The sequence below is a fragment of the Penicillium malachiteum genome (assembly GCF_028827825.1).
Source record: "Penicillium malachiteum strain IBT 17515 chromosome Unknown utg000001l:1.0-8184562.0:1.0-8186909.0, whole genome shotgun sequence".
Classification (NCBI taxonomy): domain Eukaryota; kingdom Fungi; phylum Ascomycota; class Eurotiomycetes; order Eurotiales; family Aspergillaceae; genus Penicillium; species Penicillium malachiteum.
Genome location: NW_026643094.1, coordinates 1,825,030 through 1,847,970, shown reverse-complemented (window position 1 = coordinate 1,847,970; position 22,941 = coordinate 1,825,030). Strand labels below are relative to the sequence as shown.

The 22,941-nt window shown below is 46.5% G+C and overlaps 10 protein-coding genes across 10 annotated transcripts; 5 read left to right on the top strand and 5 right to left on the bottom strand.

Annotated features, from left to right (window-relative positions):
• Window positions 1–950: 950 nt before the first annotated feature.
• On the top strand, window positions 951–1,187 carry N7483_000689 (uncharacterized protein; the record flags this gene model as incomplete). Its single annotated transcript, XM_057084127.1, has 1 exon — window positions 951–1,187. One exon carries the CDS (start codon window positions 951–953, stop codon window positions 1,185–1,187), a length of 237 nt encoding a protein of 78 aa, XP_056950276.1.
• Window positions 1,188–2,131: 944 nt separating this feature from the next.
• N7483_000688 (uncharacterized protein) lies at window positions 2,132–3,476 on the bottom strand (the record flags this gene model as incomplete). Its single annotated transcript, XM_057084126.1, has 4 exons — window positions 2,132–2,312; window positions 2,382–2,807; window positions 2,891–2,960; window positions 3,032–3,476. The coding sequence occupies 4 exons, from the start codon at window positions 3,474–3,476 to the stop codon at window positions 2,132–2,134; spliced, it is 1,122 nt and encodes a 373-aa protein (XP_056950275.1).
• A 1,011-nt stretch (window positions 3,477–4,487) lies between these two features.
• N7483_000687 (uncharacterized protein) lies at window positions 4,488–4,700 on the bottom strand (the record flags this gene model as incomplete). Its single annotated transcript, XM_057084125.1, is given in 2 exon segments — window positions 4,488–4,579; window positions 4,595–4,700. The coding sequence occupies 2 exon segments, from the start codon at window positions 4,698–4,700 to the stop codon at window positions 4,488–4,490; spliced, it is 198 nt and encodes a 65-aa protein (XP_056950274.1).
• Window positions 4,701–7,101: 2,401 nt separating this feature from the next.
• On the top strand, window positions 7,102–7,785 carry N7483_000686 (uncharacterized protein; the record flags this gene model as incomplete). Its single annotated transcript, XM_057084124.1, has 1 exon — window positions 7,102–7,785. The coding sequence occupies one exon, from the start codon at window positions 7,102–7,104 to the stop codon at window positions 7,783–7,785; it is 684 nt and encodes a 227-aa protein (XP_056950273.1).
• A 729-nt stretch (window positions 7,786–8,514) lies between these two features.
• Window positions 8,515–10,921, bottom strand: N7483_000685 (acetyl/propionyl/methylcrotonyl-CoA carboxylase subunit alpha; the record flags this gene model as incomplete). Its single annotated transcript, XM_057084123.1, has 5 exons — window positions 8,515–8,565; window positions 8,652–10,275; window positions 10,329–10,426; window positions 10,508–10,706; window positions 10,767–10,921. The coding sequence occupies 5 exons, from the start codon at window positions 10,919–10,921 to the stop codon at window positions 8,515–8,517; spliced, it is 2,127 nt and encodes a 708-aa protein (XP_056950272.1).
• Window positions 10,922–13,085: 2,164 nt separating this feature from the next.
• Window positions 13,086–14,753, top strand: N7483_000684 (uncharacterized protein; the record flags this gene model as incomplete). The annotated part of the gene is made up of 1 exon (XM_057084122.1): window positions 13,086–14,753. One exon carries the CDS (start codon window positions 13,086–13,088, stop codon window positions 14,751–14,753), a length of 1,668 nt encoding a protein of 555 aa, XP_056950271.1.
• Window positions 14,754–15,749: 996 nt separating this feature from the next.
• On the top strand, window positions 15,750–16,717 carry N7483_000683 (uncharacterized protein; the record flags this gene model as incomplete). Its single annotated transcript, XM_057084121.1, has 2 exons — window positions 15,750–15,821; window positions 15,932–16,717. 2 exons carry the CDS (start codon window positions 15,750–15,752, stop codon window positions 16,715–16,717), a joined length of 858 nt encoding a protein of 285 aa, XP_056950270.1.
• A 178-nt stretch (window positions 16,718–16,895) lies between these two features.
• Window positions 16,896–18,482, bottom strand: N7483_000682 (uncharacterized protein; the record flags this gene model as incomplete). The annotated part of the gene is made up of 6 exons (XM_057084120.1): window positions 16,896–17,310; window positions 17,363–17,640; window positions 17,700–17,935; window positions 17,998–18,092; window positions 18,145–18,232; window positions 18,299–18,482. The coding sequence occupies 6 exons, from the start codon at window positions 18,480–18,482 to the stop codon at window positions 16,896–16,898; spliced, it is 1,296 nt and encodes a 431-aa protein (XP_056950269.1).
• A 522-nt stretch (window positions 18,483–19,004) lies between these two features.
• N7483_000681 (putative 3-methylcrotonyl-CoA carboxylase, beta subunit (MccB)) lies at window positions 19,005–20,805 on the top strand (the record flags this gene model as incomplete). Its single annotated transcript, XM_057084119.1, has 2 exons — window positions 19,005–20,443; window positions 20,511–20,805. 2 exons carry the CDS (start codon window positions 19,005–19,007, stop codon window positions 20,803–20,805), a joined length of 1,734 nt encoding a protein of 577 aa, XP_056950268.1.
• Window positions 20,806–21,293: 488 nt separating this feature from the next.
• N7483_000680 (uncharacterized protein) lies at window positions 21,294–22,274 on the bottom strand (the record flags this gene model as incomplete). Its single annotated transcript, XM_057084118.1, has 6 exons — window positions 21,294–21,711; window positions 21,767–21,776; window positions 21,830–21,858; window positions 21,930–21,952; window positions 22,018–22,136; window positions 22,181–22,274. The coding sequence occupies 6 exons, from the start codon at window positions 22,272–22,274 to the stop codon at window positions 21,294–21,296; spliced, it is 693 nt and encodes a 230-aa protein (XP_056950267.1).
• Between the last annotated feature and the right edge of the window lie 667 nt (window positions 22,275–22,941).

Here is a 22,941-nt window from a genome sequence, read left to right as displayed (position 1 = left end):
ATTATATTAGTAAAATGTATCGGACCACCGAGATACAATTATTGCCGAAGGACCTCCTGGAAGTGCAGGTACGGTTATTCATCGGGACGAGAGACTCCGAGTAGAGGGGATCGACACTACGGGCCAAGACGATCACCATCAGGACTTGTGGAAAAGGGTAACAAGCCCCGAGTCGGCGCTGTGGGGATTCGGGTGGCGATCTGCTTTATTGTCATTCTGGATGTCAGTTAGACGAGTCAGGCAATTAATTTATCATTGCAGGATTGCAGGAACGATCGTGAAACTGACGAGTTCCAATAATTTCCGACCCTAATTTGTTTGGGGTTTATGCAAACCCATTTCTCAACCGATGGAGGAAATCACTGAACGAAGAAAAGAAGGACCAATTCTTATCTCTAACCTGGCGTGATAAAGTTATCAGATACAGCCGTGGACCACATATTCTTATTATAAAACAGAGATGAAGAGTTACTAGCATTAAACTCATCTTAAAGCAGTTTCTTTGCCGGTTAGAGGCATTTTTAAATTCGCTAGACCGCATAGTGGCTTCTATGATTCTAAGCTTGGATTGGTTTAACTTTTCTCTTCAGCCATGGTTCACATAACACACCTCAAATGTTTGATTAAGACAGCTTCAAGTTACTCTTGCTGATCCCTCAGCGCTTGGGACTACAAACCTTGATATAGATGGTAATTTTTGAAACCGAGCAGCTATTTACCTTATATTGACTCACAGATCACCCAAATCAAATTAGGAGGAAATCTTCAGATACAAGCGATAATCAGATCAAACAGATGTGTAAATATTCAATGTTATTGTATCATGATGGTGATCTGCTAGTAGGGAAGCTACGAATGTGATCAAAACATCTTAATATAAAGCTCTGGGCTCCCTCCTGAGATCTCAACTGTAGACCGACTTGTCTAGTAATCCCCGGCCACTATCCAACATGTCGCCTCTCCCAACTGGAGTCGTCCCTCTCATCTCACCACCCTCTGCTGGGTCACTGGTAACGAGCAACACCACCACCGAGCAAGGGCCTAATAACACCACCATGTCCTCCACCAGAACCGAGACCAAACCCCTCGAGGTGGATGCCTGGAAGAAGACAATGAAGGAAAGAAAGGGGAAGACTGCCAATGATCTGAACTGTAAGGCATCTCAATTGCTAGAGGCAGTTCCGTGAAGAATGATCACTCTAATCAACGTCACGGTTGAAGCTGTCCTTGATCCCCCCCTAAGCCCCGAAAGCCCATTGCCGTCCACTGCCCCATCCACCATAGCAACATCGAGCTCCGGGACCTCTCCCCTCGAAGAGCCCAACAAGCCAATATCGAGTTTGTGGGCCCGCCACCAGGGTATGAATCTGTCCGTTCGCCGGTTGTTGGTGATGAATCTCCTCCACCTAGACCTCCTATGGTCTCAGGATCCACCCTCATTTCTTTCTTAACCAGGCCGATGCCCCTGTAGCTTGCCTGTATGCCGCGTGCCTTGCACCGGCTGTCTTTCTGTATGCCGTGTGCTGTGCACCGGTTGTCTTTTACTGTATGCCGCGTGTTATCTACCGGCTGTCCTTTACTTTATATCATGTGCTGTATTTTCTGATGCTATGACTAAAAGTTCAGAATAGCTCAGAATACACATATTTGATTGATTCTTCTTTTCCTTATCTAGTGACATCCTAAGATATGGCTTGCCTAAGTATTGTATTACTATTGATTTGAAATACCACCTGGGCATGCAACCTTGGAAGTGAGATGAGAGAGAGAAGAAGTTTAAAGTGAGATGAGAGATATTTAAGGAAGCTTGGGAAATAAGTGAGTCTGTAAACCACTATTACCTAGTAGCAATCTATACAGGATCATTTATAGGTTGCTACTATAAAGCTTGGAAAACATTCCAAAGTTCAAATGTTAAGACAAAGATTCCTAGGTTTGGATACTATGGTATCTATATCTCCCAGGTATCTAACATGGATGTTGAGACTAGTAGGTATACTAATCAAAAATTGTAGGAAAGTCAATTCATTTCGAGAACTCTTGTCCCGACATGCCGCTGCAGTTATTTAAAGAATGAAACAAGGAATCTTCTGTATTGCATTCAGTTCCACGAAAATTTGAATTTCTAAAATCAAGTCACAGTGTAGCCACCATCTACACGGAGCTCAGCACCAGTGACATATTTCGATGCATCGCTAAGCAAGAAAGTGACAGCTCCCATCAAATCCTCAGGGACACCCATCTTACCGACCGGGATAAGCGAAATCCATTTATCGCGCAGCTCTGGATTCTCGTCCAGGATTTTGCGTGTACTGCAGTGAAAAGCGTTAGCAATATAGTCATGGAGAACGTCAAGTCTCAAAAATCAATGAAAAGCTTACAGAGCTGTCAGCATATATCCTGGACTAATGCAGTTGACGCGGATATTATGAGCAGCCCACTCAACAGCTAAGGAAGCTGCTAACTGCCGGACGGCTGCCTTGGACGCATTGTATGGAGCTTGAGGCTGGGGCACGTTGACAATAGCACCGGACATGGAACCGATCATGACGATGCTACCGGGTGCTTTGCGTTCCATCAAGTGCTTGGCTACACCTGTAGCAAACAAGTATGTGCCATTCACATTCACACCCCAGAGCTTCTGCATTCGGTCAAAGGGGTAGCTGATCGCATCAAAATTCTCCGTGAATCCTGCTGAGGTGACAAGATTATCGATTCGACCATGTTTCGCTAGAACTTCCGATAGTGCGCTGTTTACTGAGTCTGGATCTGCGACATCGGCATAGTGTGCGGTAATCCTCGGCATTCTGAAAATGAATTGAATCAGAGATTTTTTCTCAAAAGGCTGTAAAGCAATGACTGGAATAAGACGGTCACTCAAGGGACTTACTGCTCAAGACCAGGATTCTCCTTCCGAAACTGTTCCATCAGTTTCCCCGCTTGCTCCTTAGCCTCAGCTCCTACCAAATAGTGAGTCCACATATCCTTCACATGATGCGAATACTTAGAATTAGTCACTGATAAGACTCACCATTCAAATCAACAATGGCCAAATCCGAGCCCGAATTGACCAATCCTTGTGCCATAACTAATCCCAATCCTCGTGCACCACCCGTCACCATACTGACTTTACCCTCGAGTGAAAACAGGTCCAGAGTGCGCTTGAAGTGCATACCACCACGACCTTGGGCAACTGGCTGAGCGGGCATCTCGCTATCAGGTGGGTAAGGAATCTGTACGCTCTCATCAGTTCGCGCGAATCGGCCTTCCTGGCTTCCCGAGGCACCCTGAGGGGCCTTTGTGGTTGCAGCAATATTTGGATCCTCATTTCCTGCTTTTTTTTTGGCTCGTGTCGCAGTACTTGAAAGTTGCCGAGTGAACCGGTTGGTAACTAGACGGAAGGTAGAGAATGTGGTTGAGTGAGGGGTTGCGCTCAACACCCTTAAGGTGGAGCCTGTAATAAAACGCGTAAACATTCTTGTATGAAGCAGAGTCTTTTGGGGAAAGTGAAAAGATTAATTATTGTAGAACTTCAGATGAGGAAGTGATTCATTTTGAGATGGGATGATTCGGATGAATATGAGGAAGAAAATTGAATTGAGGGGTTCCTCTAAATTCAAGTGAGCATTCATAGGTTATGACTTGGGACTACTAGTCAGTATTCATGGACACCCGGATTTTGTCAGCAGGAAATTTCTCTCCGAATTGAACTATTTCATGGACGCGCGGGGGTGTTTCTAACTCACATTTGACCTCGGGAACCGAATATTCGCTTACTATGCATAATGCAACTACAATTTCGGTGCCCGACTCGGAGAAGGCCCGGATCTAGTCCGAGATGATGCCTTATTGGATTGATATCAAGGAAAATATAGGCCTCTTTTACTACTTTGGCTGCTAGTTGCCTATATCCAACTTGAAATATATAGCAGCTAGCCTTCCTTCTCCTCCAGGTAACTTCAGGTTTGAGCCCCGTACATAGGCAACCCCGTACCTAGGTACTTAGATAAAACATTTGAAAGAAGTGTAGGCCATCGATCACCTGTAGATACTACATACTCACTCGGACTGAGCCGTGTACTTAAGTATGTGAAAATTCTTGTCTGAGAGGACGTGAACACACCTGGCCAAGCACTTGAGTGCTGGGGACTCGGACATACCTCCCCAATTTCGATGCTAGTGCCGCGAGAAGCGCGGTGTGAGGACTTGTTGGGCCACCACGGGAGCTGCTTACGCTGAACCAAGAGTGGAGAAATGTTTATTGAAGACGTTCCAGATATTTAGTAGTATACAACCTGCACCTCTCCTCAAAGATGCAATAAATGAGAAATCATGGCTGCTCACATGGAGGCTTTGCAGGATTCTGGTACATTTTCTCGATCTCAACTTCCAGCTGTCTTTCTTCTGCTCATCCTTGCCCGGGTCAGGGGTGCCGGGCTGCGAATTTATCTTCCTGGCCGCTGGAAAGCCACCAAAGCAAGTCCAAGTCATGCAAAGCTCATGGCACTCCACCAAGTGGCCCGTAGGGCTCGCGTGCAAAGTTTCAATACTTGTTCTTTGGCGGTACCCTGGAATGACTCTATGAATGACTTACTCGCTCGGACATAGGCGCCTGGCCCGCTCATCAAGGAACGGACATCCGCGGGCACAGGGCTCAAGTTGTTATTCACAGTCTTGTCGAAGATGGACGGAATATTCATACGGTAATACCTCAGACCATAGCAAAACTGCGCAGGAATTCGAACAGAGCAGTGACCACCGTTATGTCTTCAGAATCACACTGGGCCTGCACATGTGGTAACAGAGTGGCTAGGAGCAGCCCGTTTCTGCCAGCGACGATAATCTGCAGTACAACGTGTACCACGGCTGGAGAGGTGAAAGTCAGAAGTGTGAAGCATCCGAAACCAATTGATATCATCGTAAAGCAATGACATTGTTGAATAGAGCCCAGAACCCATGGAACCGCGACATAATGATACCCCCAACGATAGAGAACGCTACTAAGGCCACAATAGTGGGCATGAGATCAAATCCAGCTTGCTGGGTCGAATCCCCAGGACCGCCTGGAAATACACGGTCAAGAAATAGTTGACCCACATGATGAGCATGCTCTGGATGAAGCTTTGGATTTGGAGAGAGACAGATGAGAGACTGAACAACAGTCGGGTTTGAATCAATGGGTTCGCCGCGATTAGATCACAACCTCCCAAAACCAGTGGAAAAATGACCCGTGCTGAGCTCCAGGGATACATCTGGCCACTCATTGTCAATGGAATGAGGATAGCAACACTGGAGGCAGGGAGCAAGAAGTTACCGAGCCAATCAAATTGCCTCGTAGTAGCTCGCAGCGACTCAACTCAGCTGCGCTCTTCTGCCCAGCCGTCCGATGGCCGAGCATCAGAAACAAACAGATGATAGAGGCTCCGCCGAAGGGCACGTTCAGATAGAAGATCCAGCGCTATGTACTATGTTGGACGATCACTCCACCGAGGATGGGTCCAAACACCAATCCCGAATACCTTAGGAGCTACTTTGGCAAGTCCCAGCCTCAGACTCTTGACAAGGGCATAAATCCCAGAATAGCTCCTTTTCTTCATCATATTTGCCCAGCTTTACAAGAATATCTTCAATTTTGAACTGAGCTTACGACAGTTCTGCCGGGTAGTAGCAAGGTCGTTAATTAACGATCGACCATACCATTCACCAGGAGAACCGTGGAACCATGTGGTCTTGTAACAAGGCCAGTATATGCCTAACGCCATTAATGTTCGTATTCTCTTTAGCCTGCATCTCAACACCTTCTCTGGTAGATTTAATTGGAAAAGGCAAATCGGGGGAAAGCTCATCCCAATATGCGGCAGGTCCATTAGCAATTCTCGAAGGGAGAGATCGCGATTTCGCCATACACCTGCCACTGGCCAGTGGGCAGTATTTCCGGAAATTGGTGTCATCACCTACCAGGTAGTGCGGCACCAAGCCGCATCAGAGCACGCTAAACTCAAACAAGGGTAAATTGGGGGTGCTAGACCCGATCAGGGCGCCTGCGCAAATAGTAGCTCTTCTCTGGAAGCGGTCTAAAAACTAGTCCTAAATAGGCATGCGAGCTGTATGTACCTAGGTGAGGCTAGGTATGAACCGTATGACCTTCCGCACACCAGTTGACCTAAACGATGACTAGTCCATTTTTGGACTGCGGCTTGCTGCCAGTACGGGGAACTATAACGGCCATCTGGCCATAACCCATTTTTCCCATAGTAAATATTCACCGCCTATCTCACCGCCAGCTGCTTAATCACCAAAGGGTAAAATCCCAATAACTAACTAACTAGTTAGTTAATACATACCCGCGGGCGGTTACCCTCCCAAGCCATACTTCCAAAGTTGTTGCTAAAGTTGTTGATGGAGCTATTTCAAACATGTAGGCTGTGGAAAAGTCGATGCTAGCTATAATAAAAAACCAGGAATAAGATCTATTGTGACCAAAAGTGTACCTATCATATAGTAGGAAGTAATATAATTATTTTTGAAGAGAAATATCTATAGGGGAATTATGGTGAAGTAAGAGATATATGTAGCGAAACTAAAGGGAATGAAATTAAAAAGTAAGATTATATAGATAATAATAATAAATATTAATATAAGTATATTATTATTTTAAGATAATTAGTTATTCAGATAACTTACCACAAATAGTTTAATAGGGATTCAGCTTTAAATATAGCCTTAAGGGTTACTGGTGTTAAATTGGATCGGGTCTTGGAGATCAGTATAGGGACTCAGTAAACCTTGGAAAGTTCCAAGGTGGGAAGGCCACCAAGCCTGTTATGGTATTACAGTTTTCTTCTTTTTCTACCGGCGATATAGGGGTGATGGCCAGATGGCCGTTATAGTCCCCGTACTGCCAGGTGGGAATGGCCTAGCAACCTTGGAAATAAGCATAGCCTTTTTTGGGATAACATGTTCTGGAGTATATCCGAATATCTTATTCTTTTTCATTTTTATTTCTTTTAAATGTTCATTCTACTTTGTCCACTTCACACATCTCAATTTTCCTCACCTAAAAATCAAACTTGACCACCTTCTATACCAACTTCGTACACCATGGGAAGCTTCGCCAAAATAGCAGACTCTGAATGGGTCGGGTCGGGCCGGTATGCACAACTCAAGATCAAGTATGATGGATTACTCTATGAACCTTACCGATTCTCCGATATGCTAGTTGCAGAATACGCACTACGTGAATCTGTACAGCGCGAGGAAATACTACAATACAAGATCCAAGGTCTTGAAAAGGCAGTGGCTATCGAACCCGACGGCAAAGCCCAGCTTGCACTGGCAGACGCGAAGAGTGAACTAGATAAAGTTGAGATACAATGTTATCATAATCAGCAGGCGCTTTATCGGACAGAAGCAACGTTTATTCCACGCGTGAAACGAGATTATGACACGTTAAGAACCGATGATAACTGGTATATGCGAGAGGAAATGGCTCAAGATTGTGCAGATAAAGGCGGCTGCTGCAGCCGAGGTTGTGGATGCTGCGCTCGGAGAAAGCTATCAGAAAAACGCAAAGGGACGGGCTACTGCACTCTAGAGTGTTGGTGCTGTTCAATCCAGCGAGGCTTTGAGGTTCCATGTGAGGAAAATCAGGAGATTCAGCAAAAGTACAAGGAGATGCTTGAGGGCTCAAATCAAACTTTTTTGTTGCATTCTATTAACTGTCTTGTTTCTCCATTGAAGTGTCAACCTGAAGTGCCAGTGCCAGTGCCCTCAAAGTCTTTATAGTCAAGGGTTGTGTCCCGGTGGCGGCTCATTTTTATGTGAGATTTCGACCGGAGAGGTGTTTATGAAAATTGCATTATTCATCTTGCTCAATTTTGGGGTCCTTGGGAGCAGTGAAGTATTTATTATTTGACAAATTGAATTACTGATCATTGAAATACTTCAAGTTGTACATGTGAACATTTGAATCTACTTCTTACCGAATTATCCTATGTTGTAGTATACTAGATAAGCTAGTACTACATATGTAGTTTCAACATACTACTAGTAGGTAAGGTTCAAGTTTTCAAATGTTACGTATATAATAAATTTGCACCTGGGCATCTTTTCAAATGTTAAATATTTGAATGCAGATCTAGCAAAAAAAAACATGGCCATTGGCTAGTTCAAAGGGTGTTATGGATCAGATTGTATCCATGTATGAACAATAGTACCTAGGTACAGACTATATAGCCTATATGGATCAATCAGTCCCGAGGTCTGATAGGCGGTATAGATAATACCTAGGTGCCCGCCTGGGCAGTGATAGGTATAGTATGATGGTATAATAATAGCGACAATCTCAACTTCCAAATCCTAAAATTTCATATCTTGAACTAGAGATAAATGCATGAGGTTAGTTTATCGCTGTAAGCGCAACTCTTCGTAGTAATCCCCTACAAAATTCCAAGTATCGAATTCCCCTAGTCACGACACTGACCATGTGGTCCATGTCCAATCTTCCACGCTCTCCTATGACTCCTCGGCGAACTCAACCAAGGGTGTCCCGCTCTTGCATTGATCCTGCAACATAATTTGTCAGCTCTCTGTAGTCTGAATCGGGAAAGAATAGCAATAATCGGATGACCGAATTGTAGGGATCGACTTACTCCTTGTTTATGAACCACCCGAGCAATCGTTCCTTCATGTGGACTGCGAATCACTGTTTCCATCTTCATACTCTCAATCACAACGAGTGGCTGATCCTTTTCCACCACATCACCGGCTTGTACCTCAACCCGCAACACCTTGCACGGCATCGGTGCCAGTACGCTATTAGCAACATCTTTCATTCCCAGAGCCTTCTCCATCCATTTGGCTCGCGGGACTGTCAGACGATATTGCATGCCACGCTGGAATGCAATGATAAGGTCTTCATTCTGAACCACAGTCGTGTCTAGTCGGGTATGAGGAAAGAATGAGGTTACCACATGCGACACTGGGTCCATGTGGCTCTCCACTTGCTCGAAGACCGTTTCACCAATTTGAATATTGAATCTCTGGTCTGCTATTTGCTGGACACGAACGTGTAACAGAGGCGCTTCAGCGGTGGGTCCAGTTGCCTCAGTGAATGATAGCTCTCGCTGCATATAGCTTGTGGCAAACCCAACTGCCGATCCCGCGAGTCCGCTAGACGGGCGAGCAGCTGCGTGAAAATCTCGGTGCAGACATGCCAGCGCGACTTGAGCAAGGGTTTCATCATTGATTGGCTTCGGCGCAAACAACTCCTCTCGGTGCTTCTCAATGTATCCAGTCTCAACTTCTCCAGCAATAAAATCGGGACTGCGACAGATGGTCTTCAGGAATTCGATATTGGTCACAGGGCCAGCAACTTCATATTGCTCCAAGGCCGCACCGAGTTTGCGAATCGCTTCCTCGCGTGTTTCTCCACGGACAATAAGCTTGGAGATCATGGGATCGTAATGTGCGGATACCTCATCACCTTCAACGAATCCAGCATCAATGCGAACATCTTCAGTTGAGACGGGTGTTCGCACATGAATCAAGCGCCCGGAGTCGGGAATGAAACCCAGGTTCGGGTTTTCAGCATAGATACGTGCCTCAATGCCGTGTCCGCTGCAAGCAATGTGCTCTTCAACCTGCTCCTGGGTTAATGGAAGCGGGGCTCCTTCAGCGACCATGATCTGCCAATGAACAAGATCTTGTCCGGTCACCATCTCTGTCACAGGGTGTTCGACCTGCAGTCGGGTGTTCATTTCCATAAAATAGAATTCCCCGGTTTCATTGTCGAAAATGAATTCCACTGTTCCTGCACCTTCGTATCCTACTGCTTCAGCAGCAGATCTAGCTTTTGCCCAAAGGTCTTTCCGAGTAACATCTGGCAAGTGAGGCGCCGGTGACTCCTCCAAAATCTTTTGATGTCTGCGCTGGATACTGCAGTCTCGCTCTCCAAGTGCCACACTATTTCCATGCTTATCTGCAAAAACCTGGACTTCGATATGTCGAGGCGTGGTGATGTATTTCTCGATCAAGACAATGTCATCCCCGAATGAGTTCATGGCCTCTGACTTTGCCGACTCTAGCTGTGATTGAAACTCGGCTTTTGAACTGACAATACGCATGCCCTTGCCACCACCGCCTTTGATGGCTTTAATAAGCACAGGGTATTTGATCTTGTCTGCTTCGGCTTCGAGGAATTGAGGGTCTTGGTTGTGTCCGTGGTAGCCGGGAACGCAGGGTACGCCTGCAGCGAGCATAATTTCCTTGGAGCGACTGAGGATAGAGATTTAGTCGATGTATCTCCTGTTCTGCTGGGAATCACTCACCTCTTATCGCCCATATCTTCAATTGCCTTCCATGGAGGTCCAATAAACACAAGTCCAGCTTCAGTGCATTTGCGGGCAAAGGCAGAGTTCTCACTCAGCTAGATACATATTTAGAATTAGCTTCTCGCATTCAGAAGTGATCACTTCATGAAGAACGATCCTCAAGGGATTGAACTCACAAAGCCGTAGCCGGGATGTATTCCTCCACATCCTTCTCTCTTCGCAATCTCAATAATTCGATCTCCATCTAGATATGCAGAAACAGAGCCCAGACTATATGAAAATGGCGAGCTTAATGCATGTTGTGATCGACTATCGGGGTCTGTGTAAAGAGTAGTGACACGGATTCCATGCTCCGCAGCAGTCCGTCCGACGCGTCTAACATTGAATTAACTCTGCGTTGCGACATCCTTCTTTCCTAGATTGATAGATACATACAGTGCAATCTCGCCTCTGTTCGCGATCAAAATCGAATCCAACGACTTCTGCTGCGTCCCATTTGCGGCTGATACCGAGGATACAGCTCTAGTTGTTCGGCGGGCCGCCGTCGGTACAAGGCGGGGCGTAATGCGGAGAAGGGATGAGAGGGTCATGTTGGGTGTTTAGCTCAGCGGATGGTGTTGCTGTTAACTCGACGCAGAAAATTCACTGGTTCTGGGGCTCTCAGCACATAATCGTAATTTCTTATCAAGGGTGATCTGAAGAAGAAAGACTAGTTGATGCGGGTGCTCGTAAGTCGTGAGCTCCTAGCTAAGCCGATTAAGCCGATGGAAAGCGAGATTGCGGGGAAAGCCGAGGCTTATGTAATACACCGTCATTTGCCGGGCATTGATATCAGTGACCACTGACATCACACTGTTTATTGCAATAAAGAACTTTACTTCATTGGATATCATGTTGATTTGATCGATAAGCTGGGACTTGAATCATTTTGGGTGGCAGATTCCCAGGAGTGTATCTCACATGATCTTGAGTTGACAAAGAGAATTACCCGCGGACTGATTCAGTACCAGTGTCTACAGACTACAGGTGACTTGTGACAGACTCCCCTTTGTATGTAAGTACCTCCGGGGTTACCTACAGAGTTAACTGGAGAATTATCTGGGAGAGAAGGTTAATAGCTGTGATATAGTTGGATATAGGCAACTGGTAGCCCTAAGCATAGATGAATATCTAGGTATTCAGCTGCCCAGGTGGTTTGAGTATCTTCCGCTTCCATTGTGCAGACGTGACGAGATCATTCAAGTTTGAAAAGTATGAGAAACTTGAACCCTTGAGGCTTGGATCTTCAAATTTTACCAGCATTTGGCTCCTTTCGACTGCATTGCTTCAATCTGGTGAACTTCTGAATGATAACCTTGGAAATGTGTCAATGAGCTGTTCCGCCCACGGGTTTACTTTGACCTTGCGAGTGTGCCCTTTCTAGATCTCAGCAAGATTCATCCAATAGAGGAAATTTGGAGAGTCGAGCCGGCTCATTCATGACAATGACTACCGATACACACCTCGAACTATGGTTTCAATTAAGATTGAGCAAATCTATTCTGGCAGTGGAACAAGCCAATCCCTTTTTATCTGTGACCTTGGAGTATTCAGAAGCTGAAATTTGACTCACGATCCCATTGCGTTCAATGAACTTGAAGCTTCATCATGATATTGCGCAACATTCACGGACGGTTCAATGTTGTAAGGCAATCATACCATTGTCAACGACTCGGAGTATTATGGACCATAATGTCAAATTTTTATAGAGATCACATATTGCGTTAGCAATGAGCCTCGGGAACCTTGGGAATGAACTACACGCACTCCATGACTGCCAGTGCCATAGAATGACATGGCTACGACTCGGATGACCGCGTATATCTCGCCCCACTTTGAGATCCAGTTCACACACCCAGCGCACTATCCTGAGGTTGTCTTCAACATCGCCCAATAACAAAGATCCTACGCATCATCGAGAAGATTTTGAGATTCAAAATTCCATGTCTCTCTTGATCTGGTATGGAATTTATGTACGTGCATGGCTCTAATTCGACAGGATTTGCTGGTGGCTGTGGTGTGGATCTGATATTGGGGATATTGCGTATGGCACCACCAACGGAGCCACTACGACCACTACCAGATATAATATTCTACTTTACACCCACGTGGCTAATCTGTACATCTATTATGGATGATGCTAAGTGCTAACAAGGAGCTTGCTTTATAGTATCGTTCCATTTGTCTCATAAACATCTGATGACTCTTTAGTCTGTGGCCTCATCATTCAAACCCAAAAAAACTGCCCGAGTGTCAAAAATCCCAACCCATTGGGGCCTTATACATGCTGCAAACACTTCATGGTAGCCAAACATTCGAAAGCTCCACATAATGTCGGGATTGAAAGCTTGAAACAAGTTTCGAGTATTGCAACGGCACAGAATTCCGCTGATCGGCGAACATGTTTCCTCTGGCGGGTTTGCATGCCGATCCCTGTCCCATTCCTGCCTTTTCATTGCATGAAAGATTGCCGGGATTGATTGAGTCCCGATAAATGGTGGGACCTTAATTTCCTTTCGGCTACTCAGAACAAGATCTTCGATCAGATAACCTATGGCAGGAAGATGCCTCCATATCAGGCCACTTTGTGGAGTTGTTTCGTGGGATCCTCCGGATGGAATAAATGTGAAAAATGTGCGAGCCCATTCCCTCTCGCAAAAGTCATTCCTTTTGTCTTTCGTGTCGTGTATCAATTGAACGGTCATGGCATTCACCATGAGGTTCTTGGTTGGCATTGTTGCCGCGGCGTGCTTCCAGCTCTGTCAAGCGAAAACCGTCACCTATGATTTCAACTTGACTTGGGTCAATGCCGATCCCGATGGACTACATGAACGCAAAGTTCTGGGTGTCAATGGACAATGGCCACTTCCCATCATTGAGGTTGAGAAAGGTGACCGGCTCGTGGTGAACATGCACAATAGTCTCGGGGATAAGACCTCATCCATCCACTGGCATGGCTTATACCAGAATGGAACCAACAACATGGACGGACCATCAATGGTCACTCAATGTCCTGTCTTGCCCGGCTACTCATATACATACAACTTCACCATCGAACAAACGGGCACATTCTGGTACCATTGCCACGTCGATGCATGCTATCCCGATGGTCAGCGCCAGGCTCTTGTTGTCCGTGATAAGGATGCATACTTTGCAGACGAGATCAACGGAGATATCACATTGACCATGAGTGACTGGTATCATGACATGACCGAGAACCTCTCCCAATCCTTCCTCTCCCCCACGAATCCCGATGGCGACGAGCCCATCCCTAACTCATTCCTGTTTAACGATGCTATGAATACAAGCATTCCTGTTGAGCCTGGCAAGACGTATATGCTGCGACTGGTCAACATTGGCGCTTTCGTGAGCCAATACTTCTATATTGAAGGTCACTCATTCCGCATTGTGGAGATCGACGGTGTTTATACTGAGCCTACGGAAGCGGAGATTCTCTACATTGCTGTTGCCCAGAGATATTCGATACTGGTAACAGCTAAGAACACCACCCACAAGAACTTCCCTATTGTCACTGTCGCCGATGCACAGCTATTGGACTCGGTTCCTGACACCCTCAAGTTGAACCAGACAAACTGGTTACAATATAATGCAAGCGCGCCTCACCCCCAAGCTGTTCTGAATATCACCTCTTCAACCCAGCTTAATCCTTTCGATGACATGGGGCTATACGCATATGATCAGATGGAGCTTCTTCCTGAGCCTGATATTACTATTACTGTCAACGTAGCTATGCAAGAAGCTAGCAATGGAGAAGGCTACGCCTACCTCAACAACATCTCCTATACCAAGCCTAAGGTTCCAACCCTCTACTCCGTCCTCTCATCAGGGTCTCTTGCAACGAACCCCAAAGTGTACGGAAATGATACAAACCCTTACGTCCTTGGTCATAACCAAGTTGTCGAGATCGTGCTCAACAACAACGACACGGGCGCACATCCTTTCCATCTTCACGGGCATACATTTCAACTTCTTGACAGGTTCCCACCCTACGGCCCACATTTCTTCGACTATGCCGATACCGATTATCGGGTTACGTATAATCCTAACAATCACACTGCGTTCCCGAAGGTTCCCGCTCGCAGAGATACTTTCGTTGTACCACCACAAGGGTACTTTGTTATCCGATTTGTTGCGGATAATCCAGGCGTCTGGTTCTTCCACTGCCATATCGATTGGCATCTGATGCAGGGACTGGGTATGCTTCTCATCGAAGCGCCTTTGCAGATACAGGAGAGAGTTTCTATCCCGCAACAACAGTATGATCTCTGTAAGGCTGCTGGTATCCCCACTGAGGGTAATGCGGCTGGTAGCACAGAGGATTACCTTGATTTGAGAGGGCAGAATTTGCAGGTTCCTATTTAAGGATTGAATTGGGATGTACTGGCATATGGGTTGTTTTGTATATTAAATCTTAGATCTCATTTTCGTTCCTTTGGTGGGATCATAGAGTGTTGCAAGATGCAATCCATAGCATCAGTGTTTCAATGTTTGGACATTTCTCTCGTACTACATACTTTATTCACATTGGATGGATTTAGTCAAGGTCTACAATAGATCTAAAGTTTAGTCCAATGTGTTATCATAGTCCAGCCCCAGCGTCGTGATGTCAATGGTCTCCATGAGCCCCCAATTCTTCAAGACTGCCTAGCTGCAGGTAAGTGCATATTCGAATTCCGGACCCAAACGTCGCTTATCTAGGCCCCTTCATCCGCTTCTATCCAAATGTGAAGTGTTGATACCGGTGGAGTCCAAAAATAGACAGTTACGCCATTGAATCTATTTTCAGCGCCCCCATTAAGCCAACCATGCCACATAAAGAAATGGCCTTGATCTTCGCCCTCGGGCCGTTCAAGGATCATTATAATTGTGGAGCGACGTGCATGACCCCCACATGAATGCAAGAAGAGCATTGTGATCTAGCAGGTACATTGAAGAGGGAAAGACGAGTTGAAATATGGTAGACGACTTATTTGAAGATCAGGTCAGTATAGTTGTAAATGAAGCCCATAATAAAGAATTATTGTATAGACATCCATGGATTAATTAAATGAAAGACCTTAGAAGGATCATGATCATGGTAAGACGTAAGATGAGCTGAAACGCCGGTCCAAGGGGAACAAATCAAGTTATAGTGGAGCAACTTTGCAATTTGAGTAATGAAAAAAATGCCAAGGCTTATGTTAGCCTCCTGTAAAAAGATCCCTTCTCATTAATTTGGTTCCAAGTTTTTCCCTATATATCATATCTTTTTTTATATTCTTCTCGATTCCTGTTCTCTCGGTCACACTCGTTCTTGTGTTCCGTTTTCTCACTCATCATCGACTGCCACTCCTTCTTTATCCCTGTTCAATCACAACCATGTCCGACGACGAGGATTATTACGAGTTCGAAGAAGAGTATCTGTTTGAAGACCCTGTCCCTGATCTTGTCGTAAGTGAATTCTTCCCAGTCGAATTCATGCGCCTAAAGTCCTACTTGGCATGAATGCTTGAAGAAAGAAAAAAGCGCCATGGATTCCACTAACAGGATTCTCCTCACAGGATGAACTCGCCGCAAGTTCATACTACGAAGCCGCATTATACGATGACCCAGCCATTGACGTGGAAGACTACTATAGCGACTGGGATTACTACTCGGATGATTATTACGATGATGACCCAACCGTGAAAGAGAGCAGTCTGCGCGCAAAGTCGGATGCGAAATCCAAGAACAGAAATCGTCGCGCCCATCCCGCTTCAGTCGCCCATCATCCTCCCTTGAATATCGATGTTGGTTCTTTCCAGGGTGTCGTGTGGAAAACCGTCGGAATGGAAAGAGATCAAGATGTATCGGTCCAAATATTCGAACCCGGACAATTGGAGAAGGTTGCATTCCTGGAAGATTGGAGAGAGGTCTTCAAATCTGCGCAGCCATCACTGGATAAATCGCGATTGAGGAAAAAGCGAGCGCGTGAGCAGAGCCAGGACTCGCTCTCTGGGCGCTCTTTCGCGGAGGAAGAGGTGGAGGTGGAGTCCCTGGGTGATGATGAGCGGGAGGACACCTCGGATGAGATGTCGGATATCTTGTCATGGGATCAAACAAATGAGAGTGTTGATGCCGGGGACGTGTCAACCACGACGCCTGAGCCAGGTCAGTCTCCTAAGGAGAGGCCTAGCATTGCGGCTGAGATCCCTGTGAAACGGGGTCGCAAACGCAAGGCCGAGGTGCCCGTTAAGGAATCGCCACGGAAATCAGGAACGAATACGAGGAAGTCGAAACGGGTCGCTTTGGATCATACCGAGGAAATTTCTGCTCCGGTGCGTCGATCTACGAGGCAGAAAAAGTAGGATTAGATGGAATATTGTTTGTTCGAGTTTTTATGTTTGAACGGAACATCATCACACACGACATGTAATGAATAGTACGATTGGAAATGAATCTTACTTAGCAACGCTATTTTTTCTCCCAGGTCATTTATGAGAAAAAGATCTCCATATTGTCTATTTCTTTCCTATGTATGAGTATCTAAGCATACTCTTTGTTAAATGCACGCCCAATGACCATGCGCCGGATTTCACTTGTGCCTGCTCCAATCTCATACAATTTCGCATCCCGTAGTAACCGTCCAGCAGAGATCTCATTGATGTATCCATTTCCACCCATTAGTTGGATCGCATCAAGCGCACACTCTGTTGCGCGCTCGGCAGCATACAGAATCGCACCGGCGCAATCCTGGGTTCTGATGACCAGTGGCTCTGGGGCCGCGGCACCATTATCTACCTGGCGTGCTGTGGCATAGGTATATGCTCTTGAGGCCGCAAGCTTGGTGTGCATATCCGCAAGCTTACCCTGGATCAATTGGTTATGAGCAATGGGAGTCCCGAACTGCGTGCGGGTATGTGTGTATGGAAGCACAAGATCAAGGGCAGCTTGCATAAGTCTAGACGAAGTCAGTATTCGGAAATCTCGCAAAATGGAGAAATAAAACATACCCCAGAGGACCAGCACTCAGAACAAGTCGCTCTAAATCAAGACCCTCCATCAACACCTTCACACCCCGGTTGATTTCTCCCAAGAGATTCTCTCGAGGAACAAAGACGTTATCAAAAACCAATTCGCCGGTATTGGAGCCGCGCATGCCCAGCTTATCCAACTTCTGGGCACACGAGAAACCCTCGAACGTCTTCTCTACAACAAAGGCCGTGATTCCCTTAGATCCCTTTGTAGGCTCGGTCTTAGCATAGACAACGATATAATCTGCTTCGGGGCCCTAGAGTCCAAAAATCAGCTAAAGTCTCTCTCATATAACCACCCAACATGATAACTCACATTGGTAATCCACATCTTTGTCCCGTTCAACACCCAACCTCCATCTACTTCCTTTGCTGTAGTCTTCATACTGACTACATCAGAGCCAGCCGAATGCTCTGACATGGCCAAAGCACCAATCTTGTCTCCAGAGAGTAGCCCGGGCAGGAAGCGCTCCTTTTGTTTTTCGTTGCCATTCAGCGATAATTGATTAACGCAAAGTTGGGAGTGAGCGGCGTAGGAAAGACCAATGCTTCCTGTAAAAAGAGACTGTTAGATATGTCTAAATATATTAAGATTCAGGTAAATAAAACCGTACCTGACGCTCGACTTATTTCTTCCATCACAACACAGTGCGCTTGGTAACCCATTCCCAGCCCACCATAAGCTTCATCAGCCGTGATACCCAGAAACCTATAGCACTAATCAGTATAACCCGAGTGCGCATATATCAAGACACAATTACCCAGCATCTCCAAGCTTCTTCCACATTTCTGCTGGAAAATTGTTCACTTCATCGGTTCGGGCCGCAACCTCAGCAGGGATCTCACGTCCTGAAACAGGATGGTCAGTTAAACTGTGCGCGATCACTTCTGTGGTATCGAACATTGAAGACTTACTTGTGAAGTCCTGCACCCGCTCTCGTAGCTCTACAAGCTCATCTTCGCTAGGTGGTATAAAGCCTGCAGGGTGTTTTGTCGATATGCTGCGGGCGAAGGCGCGTGCGGGGATACCGTTCCACAGGGAGCGGGTAGATGTACGGGTGGAGGTGCGGAGGAGGGAGGCGACCTTGATGGAGCCCATTGTGGGTATTGGACGCGATGGTCTAGGTAATAGAAGATCTGGTTTCAAGGATGAGAGATAAGTATGATAGTTGGAGTATTTAAGATTCCAAATGGAGTGCGAAGGACGGCAGTCCTCGGCGCTGAGACCGCCTGATGCGGGTTTATCTCACTCCAGCCACGCTTTACTCCCAATTGTTAATATTGATGACTTGAATAGGATAGATGAAAGGCTCAATTCTTGATTCGTCTATTTCTTCTTTATTCCCTCCCTTGCTTCCCTGATCTTCATTATTCTATCGCTGTAACTTATTCTCATTGTTTGACTGACTACGAACCTCGGGTAGAAGCGGCAATCAGCGCAACTCCGCACAATCCGGGGAAACTGGAGGTGCCGAGCAACTTACTCTTAGACATCTCATATTCCAAGCTCCAAATCCTCAAATGATCTAATTTCACACATATCCTCTCTCTAACTATCTTGAATCACACAACTTTTGCTTCACTAGCCGCTTCAAAGCAGTGACCCAACAAGCTCCCCGCAATGCGTGCCGTGCCCCCGCCCGCCCTGCGGAGTCTGGGTTCAAGGGTCCTACCACGTATCTACCGCCCAACACAAGCTGCTCTATCCAGAAATCCGGTGACTCGAATCTCATCACGCTCCGTTGCAAGCTATACGCACCCACATCATGCATCTGCCCTCTCGGTTCTCCCAACAGCCGTTGACACCTCATCCTCCGAATACCGCGAAAACAGCCAACAAATGCAAGAGATCCTCGAGCAGATGAACTCCCTGCACGCAAAGATCTCAAAAGGGGGTTCTGAGAAAGCACGAGAGAAACATATCGCGCGTGGTAAAATGCTACCTCGAGACCGAGTCTCTGCCCTCATCGACCCAGGTACCTCCTTCCTGGAACTGTCTCCACTGGCCGGACACGGCGTCTACGAAGGCGAAGATGTTCCAGCTGGAGGTATTATTACTGGAATCGGCACGGTGGAAGGTGTCAATTGCATGATTGTTGCAAATGACAGTACAGTGAAGGGCGGAACTTATTACCCTATCACCGTGAAGAAACATCTTCGTGCACAGGCTATCGCACAGGAAAATAGACTACCATGTATCTACCTCGTTGATTCTGGTGGTGCCAATCTGCCTCATCAGGCCGATGTATTCCCTGATCGTGATCACTTCGGTCGCATCTTCTATAACCAAGCAAGAATGAGCTCCCTGGGGATCCCGCAGCTTTCGGTTGTTATGGGTCCTTGCACGGCGGGCGGTGCTTATGTTCCTGCTATGAGTGATGAGACTATTATCGTTGAGAATCAGGGAACCATCTTCCTTGCTGGCCCGCCGCTTGTTAAGGCTGCTACTGGTGAGGTTGTCTCGGCAGAGGATCTGGGCGGTGGGCAGTTGCATTCGACTATTTCCGGTGTGACGGATTATTTGGCCGTTGATGATGCGCATGCGTTGATTCTTGCGCGGAGATCGGTGGCTAATCTGAATTATCCTACTACGCAAGAATCATTGAAGCTGGAAGGCGTTGTTAAAGAGCCGATTTATGATCCTGCAGAACTAAATGGTATCGTGGGAACTAATCTTCGACGCCAAATTCCTGCTCATGAGGTTATCGCGCGAATTGTGGATGGGAGCGAGTTTGCAGAGTTTAAGAGGGATTATGGGACCACGCTTGTGACAGGCTTTGCTCGAATCCATGGCCATCGAGTTGGTATTGTGGCGAATAATGGCATTCTTTTCTCTGAGTCTTCGCTGAAGGGTGCTCATTTCATTGAGCTATGTGCACAGCGAAAGATACCGCTTGTCTTCTTGCAGAATATCTCGGGTTTCATGGTCGGTGCAGATGCTGAGAAGGGTGGTATCGCGAAGAACGGTGCCAAGCTTGTGACTGCTGTTGCTTGCGCGGATGTTCCCAAGTTTACAGTAGTCTTCGGCTCAAGTGCAGGTGCTGGCAATTACGGCATGTGGTAAGTCTTTTTTTCTTTGTGCTGAAGTATGACTCAAAACGGTCCTCAGCTGATGATTTCTTCTTAGTGGCCGTGCCTATTCCCCTCGTCTGATGTTTATGTGGCCCAATTCTAAGATTGGAGTCATGGGTTCTGAGCAGTTATCCGCTGTCATGGAAGCCGTGGGTAAATCGGCAGACCCAGCCTTGAAGGCCCGTATTGATCACGAGTCCGAGGCTATCTTCTCCTCTGCCCGTCTATGGGACGACGGTGTAATTCCACCAGCGCAGACAAGAACCATGTTGGGGCTAGGGTTGGCCGCTGTTCTGGGTGGTAAAGCAGAACCAGATATACAGACCAGGTTTGGAGTATTCCGGATGTAAACCAGAGATGGCGAAGACATCTGTAGAGATCACGATAAGAGGCATCCAATTAAGCGCAGTGCTCCCGTACCTTTTGAAGATAATGGCAATATGAATTTGATCATAAATGAGGTTGAACAGAAACATGCTGAACTCAACAAGTATCCCGATAAAAATTACAGCTTTTTTTCCACCAAGTTCGACTTTTGAAAAATCCAACAGAAAACATAACTTTCGAAGTGTAAGGTAGGCAACAAAATTCAAATACACATAGGTATCCAGGACCACGATAGAATTGAAGAATGGATGGTATAATGAGAAAGTGGCGACGACGCGTCATTCTATGAAGAGGCGCAGATGCATAAAGCGTATAAAACATCATGAGGCATGTCAAAAAAGCATACGTAGAAGCGGAGACAGGCGTGACTTGCAAAGGCAGAAGCAGTGCAGCAGTCCAATACAAGAATCATAAGATGTGGAAGAGGGGAAAGATAGAGGATTTATCCCGTCTAGAGAATAACACACGGCGATCGACGGCGCTGTGTTTTGTTGTTTTTGCGGTCATTTCGGTTCGAACCTTCGCGTTTACGCGCGGAATCGCTGCTTGAACCTGAGCCCTGCAGGTCTTTGCGGATGATCTGGCGGCAAAGGTCGATGAAGACTTCATTGACGTTTGCACGGCGGCGAGCGGAGGTTTCGTAATATGGAGCATTGCCCCAACTTTGTGATAATCCGAAGGCGCGTGCTCGTGGGACTGCTCGGTCATCTTCGAGGTCGGATTTGTTGCCAACAATCACAAGGGGAACTTTTTCGTCGTCTTTGATTCGGATAATCTGTTCGCGGAGTTCGGAGAGCTCGTTCAGTGATGACATGCTAGTGATAGAGAAGACCAGCAAAAAGCCTTGGCCTTGCTTCATGTAGAGTTCTCTGGAGAGAGCTGTTAGCATTGTGGTCAGGGGGTGGCGATCAAGTCATATTTTACCTCATCGCCGCTATAGTTCTGTTAGCAATAGATCAAAAATATTATGGGGAATGGCTAGCTCACTGAATTGTTCTGTTCCTGCAGTATCGAGACTATACGAAGACACCTCGTTAGCTTCTTTCCTAGTCCATACCCCATATTATCTCCAGATCGAATCACATACATTTCCAAAATGCATTGTCGGCCCTATAAATTCCATATATCAGTAATGAGATCAATGCGGATTATGCGAGTTATGCGGAATCCCTTACATCCACCTCAATCTGCTTACGGTATGAGTCCTCGATGGTAGGATCATAACTTTCAATCCAAACATTTTGAACGAATTGCGCTGCGGATGTATAAGCTGCTGCCTCGGGAAATCGACGCGCTATTGCGCTGCAGACGGAAATAGATCATCAGGGCGATATATACCAGTCAAACAACTCTTTCCGACACCTCCAGCACCCAGAACAACAATATGGTATTCGCGTCTATTCGGTGGCATGACAATCAGAAAAGCCGGCATTGGCAGCAAGATGAAAGCGCCTCAAAACCGAAACTTACTGGGGCCTCATTGAGACGAATCCAAAATCCACTTAGTATCGTTATGTGTTGGTCGAAAGAGAAGAAGAAAACGAATGCGAATCCAATGGCTCGGGGCTAGATCGTGGCCGCAATTTGATCTCGTGCAGCGTTGTTTGTGCCACACAGGGAATGAATGGAGATTCCGGGTATTTTTGCTCGCGATATCAAAGATGTTCAACGTTTATATATAACCCCTTGTAAACTGGTCAAAGCCGGCGTGATACTCGTCAATCGCTCAAATGTTGTACGATCGAGCCTAGCTCCCTAGGGGGGGCCGATAGGAAGAGCAAATGGAGGCGGTTACATCGGCGTGGGGAGGCAATGGATTGTTTGGACGCACGGACCGAAGTGAGTCGACGTCGGAATTACCCACAGGAGGTCAAAGTGGACTTGGGGAAGGGATTGAGGCTGACAGCGTTCGAGAAATAGGAGGGGGGAAGGTTTGAAGTTTGAAGTTTGGGTGGGTGTGTTGTGTGCGGGCCAGAACACACAGAACACGGAGTTTAGGGGCGATTTGATCTTGCTTCTCTGTTGTCCTTTCTGGCTGGGTTTGCAATAGTAAATTGAAAATAAATACGGTATTACCGAGGGTTATATTTGGTTGGGAT